General features: G+C 39.5%; 1 protein-coding gene across 6 annotated transcripts in view; it reads left to right on the plus strand.

Moving 5' to 3' along the window:
* LOC143372209 (uncharacterized) overlaps positions 1-19,893 on the plus strand; it is a 568,382-nt gene that overhangs the window by 136,900 nt on the left and 411,589 nt on the right. For 3 of the 6 annotated variants that reach the window (XM_076818227.1, XM_076818226.1, XM_076818228.1), the window contains exons 3-4: positions 15,556-15,652; positions 15,740-15,790. In XM_076818227.1, coding sequence (XP_076674342.1) covers positions 15,556-15,652; positions 15,740-15,790 — 148 coding nt within the window. Of the gene's footprint in view, positions 1-15,555; positions 15,791-19,893 lie in introns of all 6 variants that reach the window. The other 3 variants (XM_076818223.1, XM_076818224.1, XM_076818225.1) reach the window with 1 other exon arrangement.

Genomic DNA, 19,893 nt, shown 5'->3' on the forward strand with positions numbered 1-19,893 from the left:
CCTGTAATCGATTTGTGGCGATACGTGCTGGTGTTAAAGAACGCACTAAGTCTTCAATTTCTCTCCATGTTCGTGAATTTACATATTGGTCTTTATTTGTTCCCCTACAATTACAAAATTCTTTTAACTGCAAAAGACGTTTCAACATGTCTAATGTCACATGCCAGCGTGTTGGACAGTCTATAACTGGCTTAATTCGCAACTTTTTGCACACTCTTCTAGCTTCATTTATTGTAGCTGCAATTTTTTCATCTTTTAAAATATCCGATACGGCTAATTGTAGTGTGTGGGCTACATAACGCGCAGATCTATGTTACATGGGCCCTTCCGGCCCATCCCGTGCTTGCTGCCCTCACGTCGCTTTCCTTCGAATCGGCGATTCAGCGGAATCGCCCCGCGCGTTGCAGTCAGGTCGCCGAACCGAGGAAGTTATCGTATAAGTGCAACGTGACCGTTGACGGCCCGAGCCCTGATATTTCCTAATAAGGAGCGATCGACAGGTGCCGACGGGGCGATTTTCCCCCGTCGATTTCGGGAGCGCGAGGCATGGCCCTCAACCGGAGGACTCAGTAGTGACAGTCGTGTTTGATAGTTCGATCTAGGGAGTAACGACGATCAGGTGAGCCGTCCAAAAATCGCAACCTCGTCTCCGCGTCTATCTCGCAAACCGCGCTCGGCCGATCTGGTTAGGCGAAGTGTACCTCCATCCGATAAACCGAGAAACAGCCCCGCCGAGAGTGCCCTTACGCGCCGATACGGAACACCACGACCGCGAAGACGTTCGAAACAGCGAGCGAGCGAAACGAGAGACATCAGGTTCGCCGACTTCCATGCATTACCCGAGAGCAACATGAGCGCTCACGACCTACGACAGGTTCAGCGACATGCGAGCGTTATCAGAGACGGGGCGCCGTCGCTCTAAGAGTATACTTTGCATTATTGTTATCCCTCTAATTTCCATTGTACAACTTTATTCAACACCCTTTTATCTTCCCTCTTCCTGATAAGCATAGTCAAGGCGTGCTTTAGCACCTTAATAGAGCAAGAACCCGGCAGATCATTCCAACCGCTCGGGGTGATCTGTAGAAGGTCCCTTAAGGACGTAACACCTAACTTGATATTTTTGTAATTTTTCGGCGTTTTCGTCTTCATTACAATTTGAAATAACTATTACAGCAGTGTGCCTATCATAAACTTGTTTTACTACTAACGTAGGGTGGCTGTGCCAGTAAATGAACACATACCAGTGAATGGACATTTTTTATTAAAACGAGTCAAATAAGTTATTCAAATAAGCAACTAATTAATTAGAGATTTCTTTTAATTTCTTACTTCATGTCCAAATAATTTTTGCAGCACGTGGAATCAATCGCGCTGCAAACATAATTCTATATAGCGTTCACTCATTAGCCTTAAGTGTTCATTTATTGGCACGTTTACCCTATTGAAAACTAATTTTGTTTCCTCTATATACTGAATGTTTATACCCATAAATGAGCGATCGATACAAGTGGCTATATCAATTTTTAATGATAATAGTTTGCCTTTCAATTTTTCCCCAAGTTGTTTACGAAACAAGTTCGCTATTAGTATAACTTCATTACGGACTTCTTCAGATGAAATATTTAAAGTGGATGGAATCATGTTCATATTATTTTGAAATACTGTATCATTGATTAGACTAAAAGACCGGCCATGTATTGTCACTAAATATACGCGTTTAATACGTTTAATTTTATTATTAGAATTTGCAGATTCTATTTCTTCCTTTTTTCGCTTTTGATTGCAAAGCATAACTGAAGTGAAATCAGATGGATGATTGGTAGATAAATGCGTCAACAAATTGGTGCCGTATTTTCCCTAAAATTACGCAAATATGAGTCAAACAATAATATTCGAATACTTACAAATTTGGACTTCCCTAAATAAAAAATACTTACTGCAACTTCACAAGCACACTCATTAATTGAACACATTGATTCATTACGTGTTGAAACATATTTAAAGTATTTATGAGCAGCATTTACTTTTTCACGACTCATTGTTTCTATATATATACAGTAACAACAATATTAATAAACTAATACACTAATAATGTAGTAATAAACAAATAGCAATGCTTAATAAGTAATAACTTTGAAAAATCTTTCTGTCACTTCTGCTAGTATGTATGTAATAGCTCAAAGCTCGAGCATCAGACTGACGAGTATCTACATAGTACAAGATGGTACAAAGAGCGTGTAGCTATTGGCAGACAACTAGACAGGGGAGAAATGGCCGGCAGATCGAAGTAAAGCTGCAAAATATTCGGCAAAATTTACGTCATTCTTGCAGTTCTGAAATTTCATATACTTATTGTTTACGCATTTAATGAACGATGTGCAAAATGGCAGACCTCCAAGTGGAGGATAAGACCTTGGCAGACGTCGATGAAAACCGCGATACGTGGCGGTCCTACTAGTGTAAGGAAGAAACAGATGTATACTTCTCCCTTGCACTAGCGCGCAAGCCACGTATCGCGCTTTTCATCAACGTCTGCCAAGGTCTTATCCTCCACTTGGAGGTCTGCCATTTTGTATATCGTTCATTAAATGTGTAAACAATAAGTTTCAAATCATATAAACTTTAATATTTTTAAAATCTTTATTTATTATTATTATTTATTCGCGGGTAAAGACCCTTTAGTTTACAGTGAATAAATCATAAAGTTAACAATGAGACAATGTGAAAGAAAAGAAAAGAGAAGAAAAACCAGTACATAAATAAACAATAATACAAGAAAATAACAGAAATACTGAACTAATAAAATTAAAATTAGAATTAAAATTAATGGACGTGTACAGAGGCATTACTGCGAGTCAAAGACCGCAAACGGTATTTAAAGGTGGCCACTGTACCATTAAAAAGGTCGACATGTTCGCTATACAGATTCGCTAATTTACAGATCCTGTTAATGGAGTTATTTATACCAAACGAAGTGCTGTGTCTCGATAAGTAAAAAAAGAGAAGGTGATCTTGAGAGATACAATAGGCGCATAAAGATTAACTGGAGCCAAAATGTCCGCAGAGTCGATGTAACCATTAATAATGCTTAAAAGGCAAGTAAGATCAGATAGAGATCGATGATGTTCCAATGTGACAAGACCGCTGACTTCAAGAACAGTATTTCCGCGAAGAGCGGAGCAGATTCTCGGCGTTGACGCGACTCGGTGGGAAGGCGAGCACAGACGAAACACTTTTCTTAATTGGCTGGTCGTCGATTCGTGACGGACATCGTGCACATAGAAACTTCACAAACAGAGATGGGCGATACACCGAGAATGTGGATGCAACCTCGTGCGCACAGGGCGAACGATCGCCAATGTTCGAAAAAATACAGGGCGCAACACTGGGCGTGAAAAGAAAAGTCGCAAAGGTGCGTGTCACGGATCGTGTCTCGGCGATGTTGTTCCGAGAACTAACGGTCGCCTGGCGAGCCCAGCTCAAACTCGTTAGCGATCAAAAAACAATTCAAACGCGTCGCAACGGCTCAGCAGCTATGTTGATGCCGCCGCGGGCGCGCGTTCAAAACCGGCCGGTGCGACGCGTTGGGCGCGGTTGCAACAAATAAAATTATATTCATGACATAGTCGAGACATTGGAGTACCGAGTTTAAAAGCCATGTTTATGTTACTTCAAAACTATTTAACAAACATACTTTAATTAATTTTAACAAATATTACAAGCTGCCTTCGTTGCGATAGATCTTTACGATTTATGACACGCGCCAGCTTCACCCTGAGAACTCCTCCACTGTCTATGTACGAATTGCGGATAATATCGTGTACTATGTACGAGGGAAAAAGTTCCGCATCTTTCGCATGTGAAAATACTTCAATTCCTTTGAATTTCAATGGCAGGAAAGGCATTTTTGTAAAAAAAAAAACGCGTCCTGCACCCCTTTTCGCCCCTGTAACTATCCCAGTAGCAGCCAATTTTTCCTGTATGTTAAAGGTTTTTCTCCTTCCAATGCGACCAGTAAGAACACTGAACTCCACTGAACTTCCGTTGAAAATAAACAATGAAAATGGAGAATATTCAGTACGGCAGCGTTGTCCGAGGTCGTGTACGCGTTCACTCGGGTTTCTCCCACTCTCGTTCGCGTTGTTACGGATACCGCGTGACGTTGACCGCGAACACGCTAGCCCGGCTAGCTCGTCATTGCAGCCTTCGTAGCATCACGCGGTCTCCTCACAACGAAAGGCACGCTGCGCGAAAGACTTACTACGCTGGCCAGCACTGCAGTAAGGTATAATTCCAGAAATATCAGAGATATCAAAATGAAATTTGGTATACTTCAAATACATTTAACATCACTTAATCCCACCAACAATTAGTTCAATTAAGCAAACAACAAAACTACTTATAACAATCTTAGTTCTGAAGAATTTCGAAGGTTGACCTTTTCAAAACCGTGCAGACGCGTTAAAGTTGAATGAATATGAAAAGCATTCATGCTACATTATGACTCACATGTGCTCACATGATACTTTTGCAAAAGGATTCGGTACCGCCTTTCGACCCGATATGCCGCGCTGTGTCACTCTTTCATGAACCCTGCATACCGGCTGATTGTGACTCACAGGCAGAGTCCCCTCTCCCTTCCTGGAGTGACGGCGCTGAGGGAGACGTCACAAAGTGTCTTCTCGTTAGCCATGGCTTTATTTGATCACAATAACACAGTAATCACAAGGACAACTATAACGTTGTACAATGTAACAGATTTAAATATCAAGTAGAATAATCTTGGTACGTCCGTCAACGATTTCGGCCAATTCAAGACTGATGGTTAATCGATAACAACTTCTGTCGGTCTTTTTCGACCGCCTTCTAATTTCGGATGCGAGCACCAGTTGGCCATGAAGTTATACAAGGTGCTCGCAACAGTATCAATAAGAAATCTTCTCTTATAATAGTTATTTCAAATAGTAATAATTCGGTATCGCAGATGTTTTCGCGCAACCGAATGATTATTTAGCCGGGAAAGTATGTAAGAGTGTATAAAAAGTAATGGTCACTGTTTTCTGAGGGGAAACTCTCCTCTTTTTCAGTGGACATTTGTGAATAAACTTGCCGCAAAATTGTTTATATTACTGAAAATGAATGTTAAACTTTTTTCATATCATCACACTCTGTTCAATGAGAAAAAATAAAAAGATACCATATGCAGCAATCTCATCGTTTCGACGCATACTCACACTTCGCTTCGGGCCTAAGAGATATCAAGGACTCCATGAAACTACATTTCACCCCTTTTCACCACCCCCTTGAAATTGGTTTTTAGGCATTTGTGTGGGTAATCCTTGTGAGCAAGAACCAAGTTGATATATAATTGGACGTAACAGATGGACCCTGTTAATTATACACATAATGTATGTAACAGTTGCACCCCACAAAATCACCTTTTGTAAAAAAAAAAGGTACAAAAATGTGCGCCACGTAAACGCACGCGCGAAGACGGACGAAAAAAACTGTCGTAAATATATTATGTGCTATATTTAGCTTTACAAAACTAATGATATACAAAAATTGCGCCAAATATAATAATGGCTATTTATACAAACAAAAATGTATTAAATAATATTAAGCAAATATATTTTTATACAAATAAATGTTTCAATACGAATAAATATTCAAAACACTTGGCGCTGTGAAACCAAAAAAATGTTAATTGTCTTGGTTAATATATAAAACAAGACAAGACACCTGTTACATACGCAGCCCTATCTTTGAACTTTTAAACCCTTTCGGGTGTTCGGAATGCACGTGACCCGGCGGGGTCACAGTTTCCTGCAGTGGTGGGATGCAACCGAGTTTTCCCGGAAACCCTAATATTCAATGAAGGTATTCACTTCCCCACTACTTTTCAGCCGAATTTCATGATATAAAAAGGGCCACGAATCAATACTCGGGGGCTCATTTCAAGTCTAACACGCGTTGACGAAAGAGGGCTCGCTAGATCAAGTAGTATTTCTCCTTCGAGCATTGTACCAACTTTTACGATACAGTACGTAGAGTTGCTGATAGGTGTTGTGACTGTTAACTCTGATTTTTGAGACCCCCGCATTTCTCAGTGCGTCAAAACCGAGAGGTGGACCTAGGTACCACGATAAAACGAATACAGAAACATTTGTAAAGATTGAACTTACAGAATATAATTAGTTATTATAAATTCAGTGTTCTTTTCAATCATCATCCGAATTTCCTCTTTGAAACCAACCCACAGAGATACCCCTTTACCGCTCAAGGTGTATCACATTATAAAGTTACGAGGCTAAACTAACATTCCTAGTGGCTCCCGGGGATACCAGACCCCGGTTCGTCCACGATATCCACCTTCCTAGCGGCTCCCGGGGATACCAGACCCTGGTTCGTCCGTGAAACTTTACCTTCCTAGTGGCTCCCGGGAATACCAGACCCCGGTTCGTCCACGACATCCAACCTCCTTATAGCGGCTCCCGGGGATACCAGACCCTGGTTCGTCCGCTACTAACAAACTCCAACAAACAAATTCAATCCTCGGCCTCGCAGCCGCCACTCTCATTGCCCTCAGCCTCGGCTCGTAACACACCACTGAGACAAGAAAGAAAGAAAAAGATTTTAATGCAATTTATACATATTTATTCAGTTTAGCAACACCAATTCGGGGCGCAGCGCCAAGTATTTTGAATAAAATATTTATTCGTATTGAAATATTTATTTGTATAAAAATATATCTGCTTAATATTATTTAATACATTTTTGGTTTTTATAAATAGACATTATTATAATTGGTGCAATTTTTTATATCATTAGCTTTGTAAAGCTAAATATATATATATATATATATATATTACCCCTTTTCACCCCCTTGAGGATGGAATTTCCAAAAATCCTTCCTTAGTTTGTGCCTACGTCATGAAAACAATGTACCTTCTAAATTTCACGTTCCTAGGATAAGCAGTTTGAGCTGGGCATTAATGAGTCAATCAGTCAGTCAGTCAGGACTTCTTCTTTTATACAGGGTGTCCCAAAAATGGTGGAGTTCCTTGAAAGGGGTCACTCCAAATTTCCGTACACAAATTTTTCTGCGGGATTTATAAACAGTCTTATTCGTTATCAGCAACAGTGTTGGCCGTTATTTAATTAGGGATTTTTATCACAATAACGAACTACGATCACTTTTCGTTCATTTCCTGTTACATTACATTTTCGTATGTACGATATTAACAAAAGGAAATTAGGGTATCCTCTCACTCCAAATACTTCTTATTTTCGATTATGCTTTAAAAAAAACTGTATATTCGTCTGTTTACATTTGATATGATTTTCATCGATTTATCTTTTATTCATTATTCACTTTAAATAATAACCAAAAGATTACGAAAAGTTCGATTTTGTATGTTACGTCTTTTTCATTTTTTATTCTGCGCGGTTTCCTTCGATATATGCCGATTTGTTTGTTCGTAGTACTAGCGCAGCCGCCTACCGCGTAGTCAACGCTACCGCGGAAGCTCGAGAGGAAGGTTCGCACTCTGGTTGGTCGGGTTTTTTTGTTAATATCTCGTTCACGATGCTTCGGACAATATTTTCGCTAAGGAAAAAGTTGTTTCAAATCACCCCCTGAGTCACCCCTTCCAAGGAGCTCCACCATTTTTGGGACACCCCGTATATGTATACAGTGTATCCGCGGGAACACTGAACAGCTGGATATCTCCTAACGTATTGGAGATAAAAAAACAATATTTATATGAAATTGCATGGGTCGAAGGGGCAAATTTATTAGCGAAGACGATTCTTTTTTTCAGATTATTATTTTACAACATACGATGGTCAAGTTCAGTTTTTTAAGTGGAACTATTTTTTTTAGAGATCACTTAATAGTGCGTTCCAAGACAAATTCGATAACCTATAATGTATTTCCACTGGTTTTCGAGATATTGCGCTTACAAATTTACTGATTTTCACTGCAAGAAAACCCGCTGGAGTAGCAAGCACCGGGGGTGGTCTTGTTCGTGTCACGGTTGGCACGCGTTGGACATTGCCTGTTGAAATAGATACCTACCTGCCAAAGGTTTACGTAAGGAATGACAGGCCCGAAGAATGGACAATTCTTTTACGGCACAAATGCTAGGTAGGTACATTTGCGGTTTCGAGGAGCGTACCGTTAATGTTTCAAAACGTCATAAAATTTACTTAGAATTTGTACGCAAGGAGAAGTAGGAAAATATGAATCAATTTTCACGAATAGTCTCTTATTTCGCATTTCCTATACCTAGCATTTTTGACGGAAATAATTGTCCAGTTTTTGGGCCTGCCACTCCTGACGTAAACCTTTGGCAGGTAGGGATCTGTTTCAACAGGCAATGCCCAACGCGTGCCACCCGTCGTGCGAACCACGATCACCCCCGGTGCTTGCTATTCCAACGGGTTTTCTTCCAGTGAAAATCAGTAAATTTGGAAGCGCAATATCTTGAAAACCAGTGGAAATAAGGTGTATACATTATAGGTTGTTGAATTTGTCTTGGAACGCACTATCAAGTGAAACCTTAAAAAAAATAGTTGTATTTATAAAACCGAACTTGACAACGTATCTTTTAAAATAATAAGCGGAAAAGAATCATCTGCGCCAATAAATTTGCCCCCTCGAAATATGCAATTCCATAGAAATATGTTTTTATCTCCAATACGTTAGGAGATATTCAGCTGTTCAGTGTTCCCGTGGACACACTATATAGATATCGATCCGCGGAATCACAGCTGTGCTTCGATTTAAAGGGTCCCATACTCGTTGAGATATGTATCTATAAATGTATCGATACAGATCGCGATACATGTTTCATGAAACTGGCTTCTTGCTTATCTGCCAGGAGGGTGAGCGATATGCAAGATGCATGTATCAATGTTTCGATACTGAGACAGTCAAATACACGTTGAGATAGGTATCGCGATACTGATACTTGCAACATGTATGGCTACAGATCTAAACGTGTATGAACTCCTTAAGGGGGCCGTCTCCTTTTTGTTATGGTCCGAATCGATCGAAGCGCCCTTGTAAACAGACGGACCCTAATGAAACTACTGCGGTCGGTAAAAAGAAGTTGTACAATGGTGACATCTACCGATACTCTACGTAGACGAATTTTTGACAGCATAGTTGCCGCATGTTCTGTTGTCTCCGTCTCTGCCGCGCTGTTGCCACAGCTCCTTCTATTGAGAAGCTTGGAGGAATACGGCACGAGAGCTGCGTCTAGGCAGCGATCGCCGGGCTCCATGTACCGCTGATGGAGGGGGGAACATCGACAGGAGCGGTGGTTATGTGTGGGGAACTGCGGTGCGTCAGTCACGCACACATAACCACCGCTGTAGGTGTTTCCTCGTGCATCAGCTGTAGCTGGAGCCCGCCAATTCCTGCGTCTAGCATCAGAGCCTTGCTGAACGTAAAGGAGGATAGCACTATTGAAAGATAGAGAGGTTGAGTAGTGAAGTTAGGAAACATGTCAATGAAACAATACTAATTTAGTATTTATTTATACATAGAACGATGCAATACTTTGTATAATCAATGTGCAAATTCAAAGCATACAATTTGAATAAGGTACATCACCGAAGTGTAACACGCCGATCGTAATGAAATTTATGAATGCTGTAATTCTTCTAAAAACATATGCCGCTTTTTTTTCATCTAACTATACATCAAATTATCTTTTATATCAACAAGAATTGTCTGTTTCAATAATAGTTTTGTACATGGTTTTCTTCGGAATTGTTATTCCACGGTTGTAAAAATTTATCAATATAAACCAGAGTTCAGTACTAACAATACTGATATTTGGGAATGTCCCATTAAACGATTTTATTTAGCTACGATCCTCTGTTTGTTTGTTTGTTTGATTCAAATCTGGAAACTCAATTTTAAACCACTTCCAACCATCCAATTCCCTCGAAACTTTGCAGAGGTGCGTAGTTTGGTTGACAATACAAAATTATGAAAAAACTCCGAGTGGGTGAAAAAATTACCTAGTCACCAAGAAATAATAACCCATAACAATAAATCAACCATTCTTCAAGCAAACTGTTAAACTACACACAGCAATAAGAGTAATGTAAATCCACAAACACTAAAAACTAGAAAAAGTATATTAAACAATTTATAATAAACGATTTTATGAAAAATGCATTAAAAACTAAAAAATATTTATTTTCTTATACTATAATTTCGATGGTGTATTTTCACATAAAATCGTGGAGCAATATATCTCGCAACAAATTCATTTCGACACTTGAGGCTATACTAAATTGATTCATATTCTGTTATGAAATATCCTGAACCACGTTTTTATTTAAAGTTGAAAAACACCATCGAAATTGTAGCACAACACTAGAAGTATTTTTTAGTTGTTAGTGCCTTTTTGACGAAATCGTTTAACAGAACATTTTTTTATATATTTTTTGTTTCTAATCAAGTTATAGTCATTACAATAAATCAATCCAATACCTGCAATCAACTACCTGTAAAAGAAAATTTGCAGTTTAGCGATATTTTTGTAAAAGGACTTAGTGCCGTGTTTCGACCCCAAATGCCCCACTGTGCGCCGCCGAACGGCCCAAATCCTCGCTGGTCGGGACCGGCGCGGCGTTGAGCTCGTATCGCGAGCAGAGCCCTAATTCTCAGTGTTCGTTTCTCGCTTCTTTTTAGCTGATAGGGGGAGCGAGATGGAACGCTTTGCCTGCGCGACGATCGCGCACGGAGAGGACGGAGTGTCAGGCGTCCGAAAGACGGAGCGAGACAAACAATATCTCGTCGTCTATCTCGCACCACCCTCGCTCGCTTTCAGTGCCTCTTGCTCGCTCTCGTTCCATGAGACAATACTGTAGTATCTTTTATTTGACTTTATCCAGATATTATCTTTACCCATCTCTGTTCTCCAACTGCTTCGCCGTGATTCATTCAAGCCTCCTCGATGGAAAAATATTGATAGGGGAAATGCGGCAACAGCGCGATTCGACTCTCGATACGTCTCGGCAACTATGTCTTTCCTACATTTATCGGCTAGATTGGACTTCCACCGGTTTTGATGGTACAAGGCACGAATATACCATCAACGCCGGTGACGGAGAAACCTTGAAGCTTCATTCTGTCATTTTTCGGGCTATCCTGAGTACACGATTCGTAAATTCATTATTATTTCAACGTACGGTGCTTATTAGCGTTCAAACGGACCAGACCACCCTGCACGAAAGTCTACGGAAGGCAACTAAACCCGCAAAAACGTCCACCGTGCCGATTCCAGGACGAAAGTTGTAATTTACGGTTTGCTTACTACATCGCGTATACGCAGGCCCGGCGGAACCATGCGCCGCACAAGGGCGCCAGCCGAATGGTACGCTAAAAAAACTAGATCGTACGCTTAATAATAAAGGAATCTAACACCTCACATAAACTAAATATAAATGTAATTCTTTTAAACATATTAAATAGAAAACAAGTGCAAAAAATTGGGGACAACAAAAATTTTTTTGCACAAGGGCGCCAGCTAACCTCGCGTCGGCCCTGCCGACACGTCACGCTGGTGCTACATGGCTGCAGTGCACCATTAGCGCCACCAACGGAGAAGCCTTGAAGCTTCATTCGGACAGTTTTCGAGTCATAAATTCATTATTATTTCAAAGTGGGGTGCTTATTAGCTTTCAAACGCACCAGACCACCCTGCACAGATGTCTACTGAAGGCAACTGTACCCGCAAAAACTTCCTTCGGGCCGATTCCAGGACGAAAGTTGTAATTTACGATTTGCTTACTACACGCGTATACGTGCACGCTTTTCCTAGCTTGTGTGAGCGTACTCACACATTCAAAGGCCCGCGGAGACGGCCCCCTTAAGCCTGAGTGCGAGCAAACGGGAACGAATGGAAAAACTACATGACGCTCCCGAGGCAGTGAAACATCTAAATGTCACTAGAGACGCTATAATAAGTGTCTGGCCACGAGAAGACCACTTTTGATTGGTCCGCCATTTTTCATCTATTCCCGCTGATTTTTAAATGTGTCAATTATACCAATCTTATTTGTAATACATTTTTTAAAAAAATATATGTTTGAAAGGAATATTTTGTAGCCATAAAGCTCGACGTTCTGGACATTTTGGAAAAACCCTCATAATATAAACCTTTTGGGGGGAATTGTTGTAAAAGAGTGCTGTACATCCACCTATTTTGTATGAATCAATCACAATTAGAACTTCTTGATATACCTATGTATATACCTGATTCCGCGTAAAGCGAACTTAAGGGAGTAGGTTACCCTCAAGATTTTCGAAAATTGGTTTTTAGTATGTTTGCATATTCCGCTAGCTACATCTTTTCTACGTATTTTAAGCGCAACCGGGCCCCGAAATTCCAAAAATTGATGGAATTACAGAAAATAATGTACGAGCCTGCACATGAGATCGCATAACGATGTCCAACTTTAAACGCAATTTCCCAGAAGCTACGTTTTCCAAAACGGTAAACATAAGATTTCCAAAACCGCTCCAACGATTTGAATGAAAATTTACAGGGAGTTGCAGGAAACTATTCCCCTCCATGTGTTGGGAGCATATTTTCAATATAAATTCTTAAAAAAAAGATAAAAAATATTTTTCCTACAAAAAAAGAAAAAATCTGAAACATTAATATAAAAATTGTATTAATTGGTTTATCAAAATTTTGCTTCCTGCAGAAGATGTAGACTGTCTCACAGATTATAAAAATGCCTTTACTTTGTGTTTTAGGTAATTCACCTGCCCGGAATCGTGTTCACCATCAATCGGTGCATCGCGTACACACTCTCACATTTATATTTATAACTTTTTCCCCTATAAATATATTTAAACTTTTCTTTTTGCGCATTAAAATCAACGAAATGATGCTTAAAAATTAAAAAAAAATTACCTCTATATTCATTTAGCACTTCAGAATATGCGTTTGAAGAAGGGGCTGATTTTGGGCTGTTGAGGGTAACCTATTCCTCGAAATGCCGGCGCTGGGACGACTCGTGGGAAGAATGACGGGATAATGAAATAGTCTCTTAACTGGACGACACAGGATTATTTTCATCACTCAGTGCACTCACTGAGAGTCGTGAACACAAAATACAATACCGTCATACACCACAATTGATACCGACAGGACGAAGACGATACAGATGTCGTAGGCGCGTGGGCGCGATGCGATGAACGGGTAATTCCACGTAAAGACAGCACGTAGCGCAATGGGCGCGAATAAGACTTTTCTCTAATCAAACGACGGTATTGTCACGATGGTGCTGTTTTCAGAACTAACGGTCGCCGAACGAGAGTCCCGCGAAGATGATTAGCGGTCAAAAACGTTACAAAGACGCCGCGGCCGATTCATCAGCTGTTGTGATGAGTCAGCGGGCACCTGTTTGAATCGCGCGGCGCGGCGCGTTGCTTGCGGCCGCAACAATACCTATTTACGTGAAATAGACAGAAGTAAAATACCGCCATAAACATAAGAATTGTTGAGTGGTTATCTTTTTCTCTCTCGTAGGATTTAGCCCAAATATGGTGGACAGTGGCACGTGGCCAGCCTCTTATTATAGTGTCTCTAAATGTCACTGATTTCGAGCGCTACCATTCGGGTAGATACTATTAAGCGGCAGAGCAGTAGAGGCGTATACCTCTACGTGTAAAGGAGCCCATACACGTTGAGCTCTGTATCGCTACATGTTGCAAGTATTAGTATCACGATACAAATCTCAACGTGTATTTGACTTTCTCAGTATCGATGTATCAGTATCAGCTGGTATCATCGCCTGTATCTAGGTACTGAAATGCCGATACCTCGAACCTGCAACTGATACGAATATCTGTACGTTTCAGCGTGTATGTTATTGTTTCTTGTATCGTGCTACCAAGGCTTACTTTTTTTGTCATAGACGGACACTTTTAGAAGTTTAGCACTTACGAATGTTACCAGGAAATTTCACGGAAATCGAAAAACGAGAGGCGAAAGCACCCAGAAACCATAGAACTTTGCATACGTGCAAAAGATTATTAAAAATTGTGTGATTCATTCGCAAATAGTTTCTGAAGTCACTTTGGTCATTCGTTCTTAAGGGGTCATTCTGGTAATCACGCTGTAAAATTCGGCAACATTCAGGTTTTTTTCTCAGTGGATACAATGAATAACAATGTCAAACTTTTTTCATTTATTAATCTACTTATAATGTATACGGAACAATTGTTTAAATACACTTTTAATAGTGTTTTTTCAATGTTATCTGGAGTTCAAAATCGCGCCTTTGAAAAGACGGTGGGAGTGATTTCTGCTCAACAACTCATCTGAAACAAAAACACCAAACTGATTTTTAATCATTATGAGTACCGCTATCACAGGTGCCAGAATTAGCCACGTAAGTCAAAATTTAACAAAATTGCGCGCATTCAAACTTCAAGTAAAAATGGAAAATTTCGAAACTTGAAGTTTGAATGCGCGAATTTTGTTAAATTTTGACTTACGTGGCTAATTCTGGCACCTGTGGTAGCGGTACTCATAATGATTAAGAATCAGCTTGGTTTTTTTTGTTCCAGATGAGTCTGCGAGCTTAAATCACTCCCGCCAGGGAGGTATTTCTTTTTGACGGCACGATTTTGAATTCCAGATAACATTGAAAAAACACAATTAAAAGTGTTTTTAAAAAATTGTTCCGTATATATTACAAGTAGCTTAATAAATGAAAAAAAAGTTTGACATTGTTATTCATTGTATTCACTGAGAAAAAAATCCTGAATATTGTCGAATTTTGCGGCGTGATTACCAGAACGACCTCTTAATTCCTGCAGTAAATTTATAACAGTATACTTCTTTCTCTCACATAGCCATTGCTTTGCCCATACTCTTCTCTGCCGCCTTTTTCTCTTTAAGGATTCTGTTAATGCTACAGCAATTGCTATACACGCCGGTGGTGGAGGCAACATTTCAGTACCATGTTTTGAACTGAACTGATGTCTCATGATTCCGTTTCAACGTGTATGTGTTGTTTGATACCTGACACAAATCTCAAGGTGTAGCGATGCAGATGGCAACGTGTATGGGGCCCTTAATTCTACTCTACAGAATCAAATCGTTGCGAAAACTTTAAAAAAAATTTCTAATCAAACGGCTTGTTTGCCACATATGATTTCTTTTAAGCTTTTTCTCTTCTCAATGCGCAGAATATTTATTTTTAATTTTATAAACAATTTTGTGGGCGATTTTTTTAACAAATATCCACCAATCGAGAGATGTAGATTCACCCCTGAAAGCCATGACAAATGATTTCCTTATACCCTGTACATTGCGAATTTCTAGTTTGGTTTATTTTCAAAGTAAACATCCGAGGTCTCCCGAATACTTCCGACACACTCCGTAAAATATCAACGTAAAGACACGCCAGAATCTTGAACAGAATGGAAATTCCTTGACATTAAAACACGCCGACGCCACTTAAAACGTTTAATAGGAGGATTAATCGATTGATTGAATTTCTTTATAGATGGAGGGGCTGGTGCGGGAGATGCAAGACCCTATGAACGGGGTACCCGTGCGCAGCCAGAAACAGTTTCTTACTTCAATCCCTTCAGCTTTCGTGGGTGAGTATCATCGGTACCTGCGTTGTGTAGTAAGCTTAATCGTGTTTTATGACCGAGACACAACAGTAAGCTGCCTGCATGTTGCAGGTTATGACCTTATCGAGTGGCTGATGGAGCGGCTTTCCATCGAGGAATCAGGTACATAGTTCATATGCATGTCGCGCTAATGTTTGCCAATAGTTGCATATCACCTCAATGATGCGGCTCAGACGCTGAGTAACCAAGATTTACTTTCTATCGTTACGTTTATTCCCGTTACACGTTTCCTAAAAAATGTTGGTTAATTTTACACACTTTCTTGGTGTGTGGAGAAATATGGTTACCATTGCAAGCAGCTTCTTTTATTTTCAAAACACAACCATTTTGAATTTATATTGTAATAACAAGCGATACAACTTTGATTGCATTTAACATTCTATCTTATCCAGATAATATGTGTCAAAAAGTGATAATTATGAAATTCCTGATGTTTATGGAATTATAACATATTCAAATATGCAAAATATACACTGGCGATGTACATGATATACCTACATATGTTATACATGTACTTGTAAAAAAATTTAATAATTTTATTTGTGTTGTCTGTTATACTTTTTACAATAATTATTGTTTCTGTAGTGCCAACCGTGAGTTGATACTGCTCATCCGACAAAATTAACACTTTGAGAGGCGTCGGCGTGATTTCATGTGGAGGGATTTACACCCTGTGCATGGCATTGGCGTGTTTTCACGTTCATATTTTGTTTGAAAGCATCGAAAGTATTGTCCGAGTGCCCCCGAATGGTCACTCGAGGCGAGGTAAACAAAATATTCTTGGCAGTAGTAATCACTTAGAAAGGGTCTCACCAATTTGAAGGGGCACATTTCAAAACCTTACGCCCTGCAATGCGTTAATTTATTGCAGAGGAAGATCGTCCTATGTCATAGAGCATAATTGGAGCTTATCCAAATTTTGTTATCATACTGTTTCAATTCGTTTTGGTCCTTCAATGACTGCATCCTATAGAATATCTACTACAAATTTCTAATATTGCATGAAGTTCTGTTTTTTTTCTATAGTATATTACTTTCAATGCCCATTCTATTCTTCCGCATACAGCGGGTACATTTTATAGATTTTCATTCAAAATAATTCTGTTCTTATTTATATTGTAATTGCATGTAACAGTGTCCAGAAATTAATTTGAATAAATGCTAAGTAAGTGTTCAACAAAACATTCGTTTCATAAAATCTCCCATAATGATCTTCGGTGCATCGTATGCTGTGAACGATTCAACTACAAACGAATCTGGAAATAAATTACTTGTTTATTATACACAGTAGTAAATACGATGTAGTTAAATATCACTCTAATGATGCATAATATACAGATCCTTCTTTGATTGCACATACGTTGCATAGAACATTGCTCTGTTGAATCGAGTGCTACAATCTGTTAGAATGAGTACTGGTGGTAATGGCATGTTTCGCGACTTTTCCCTATAACGTTCCGCGCAATATTGAACTCTAAAAAACACTTATATTATAGAACCCTTTAAACATTTCAATACTAACGCCGACTCTAGCCGGCATCCACGCGACGACCTGTGTGTACAGTGGGCTCAAGAATATTGTTCCAACTACCACTAATGCAGGGTGGGGAAAGTACCCCTTCCATACGGCTGCCCGGTCTAGTAAAAATGTGCAGGCCGGATGCGCGTGATTATTATGTGCTCCCCTCTTCGAAGTGACACAAAATATAACCTATATGCTACATGACAATAAATGTTTGTGGCTATTTCGTTCTTTCGTGCTACATTTGTGAACTTTTTATAACTTGGAACACCCTAATAAAATATTATCATTACACCACAACAGTATATTTATGAAATCGGAAAATGTAATTATTCGTGGTTAGGAAATCAAAATTTCCATTCGGATGAGAACAGATGTTCTACTAACGTTTGTTTATTTGTTTGTAGGGTGTTTATTTAAAGCATGTATCCTTACAATTTTAACGAAAAATAAACAATTACTCTGTTTAACGAGTTGTGTAGATTTATTTTGTCAAGTCTAACCAGCCATAACCTTATCAAGTGTACAAATACTTAGCATCTGTGAGTATATTTTGTCGAATTTTTCTCTATTTTGGATACTCATATTATTAGATATCAACACAATCTTGTTCGACCATGAATAGAACGGACTGCATTGAACCTTCCTCTTTCGAATGAGACCTCACCCAGCCCAAAATCTGTTCATACAAGGACTAACAACGTAATTTCCCAAACCCATGTCTTGGGCCAGATTGTGTCGGTATACAGCGCGTTGCATTACCCGTGTCTACCCCCTTAAAGACGTCTTCTCCAGGTCTGGTTTAGGAAAAAACAAATTTCGCAGTGAGAACAGAATCGAACCTAAACTTTCCGCTTACGAAGCAACCGCTGTTCGCAACTACCCAACACACTTTTCTTTTATAAAATTTTGTTTATTGGATATCAAGTATAATCATTATGAACAAAGGCACCAAAAACGAATCGTACAAAAAATTGCCATCCACTTGGTGGGACGGAGGGAGCTCGGAAAGCTGCCCGAAACTCGGGACCGTGGCAGGCCCCCAGACCTTCAAGCAGCTCCCCCCGCTATCCCGTCCAGTGACAGGAGCTGGTGTTCCAGCGGTTCGAAAACTTTCAGCTCTACATTATTGAAACAGGGCGTATCGGGGGAAGTGAGAAGAACCTTATGAATAAAGTACTGAACAAGGTGACGTACAATCGGAGTCATCGTAGGAGGGGACATAGGAGTGGGGGAAAAGTGCGCCCTACCCAGAGCTAACCAACACACTTTCTTGTAAACAGTTCTAATTTCTAGGTACATAATAGTATTAATTGTTTATAAAAACTGCGCAGTGACGCGAAATATTCTATAAAATATCATCACTCGACCTTAAGACTCATTCCTTAAAATTTTACATTCGTCTTAACACAGACGTCCTCATTACGTATTTATAAACAAGAAAAGAAAAATCACAACTTGGTATATAATAACAGGTTTTTCGATGTAGCAAATTTTCTGACGTTTGTAAGACGACATTTAATCATCGTTGTAATTTTTTGTTAATTAACCAACCATAGTAATTGTAGGTCCAACATTGAGTATTTGTTGGCACACTGTCGTAACTTTTTGTTAATTAACCAACCATAATAATTGTAGGTCGAACATTGAATATTCGTTGGCAAACTGTCGTAACTTTTTGTTAATTAACCAACCATAATAATTGTAGGCCCAACATTGAATAGTCGTAGGCAAACTGTCGTAAGTTTTTTGCCGTAGACCCTATGTTGGGAATTTGTAGGCAAAACACTAACTATATTCCAACTAATTCTCAACTGTTGGTTACCGTTGGCCAATCAAAAATGCTACTAGGGGTAGCCACGAAGAATAGCAGATTTCGTACTTTACGGCGAAAACTAGCACATTATCCTGTTTCGCCACGAATAATAGCACGTTTTGGGTTCTATTGCAGAAGTTATCACGTTTCGGCGCGTGGTTAGTTTAAATTGTTGAAGTAAATTTTTCATCGAAGAATTCAACTTTTGAAAATATTGTTTAAAAAATAATAACTCCATCTAATCTCCAAAAGGAAACACGTTTGAAAAATTTAATCTACATAATTTAAGTACGGTATTTTATAAATTACCGACCTAGTATTAAATACAAATCGCGTCGGAAGGTATTTAAGTTGACGTACTCGATGTGTCGTAGCTAACCATCCAAATATGCTGCTTTTTGTAGCTACAGTCGGAACATGCTACTTTTCGTGGCAAACCGTTCAAACATGCTAGTTTTCGCAGCGAAAACCGACACGTGATAATTGTCATAACAACGAAGACAAACGAGCTGTTTTTCGTAAGAAAATAGAAACCACGGTTTCCACATCGTCCCAGAGAGCATGATTGTCGATGCGTTTTTGTTTTGTCAATGCGCCACTCGCGGCTCATATGATACGGGCCTGATGCGATCCAAGCAGCTCGGCCGCCGCAGGGGCCAAGACTCGGCCGAAAAGATCACGTAATTCCCAAGCCTGAACTAAAGTTAAAAAAAAAACGGTTTTTGCTCGATGTTGAACAAGAAATTAACTACTCTCTTTTTACACAGGAAAGTAGCCACTTTCGATCGGTGTAAATGCAATTTGTGAAACAAATTTCATACTCCCCGTGAAACTTTCACGATTTGAAGAATTTTTTTTAAAATTGAC

Source organism: Andrena cerasifolii, chromosome 8 (assembly GCF_050908995.1).
Source record: "Andrena cerasifolii isolate SP2316 chromosome 8, iyAndCera1_principal, whole genome shotgun sequence".
Lineage (NCBI taxonomy): Eukaryota > Metazoa > Arthropoda > Insecta > Hymenoptera > Andrenidae > Andrena > Andrena cerasifolii.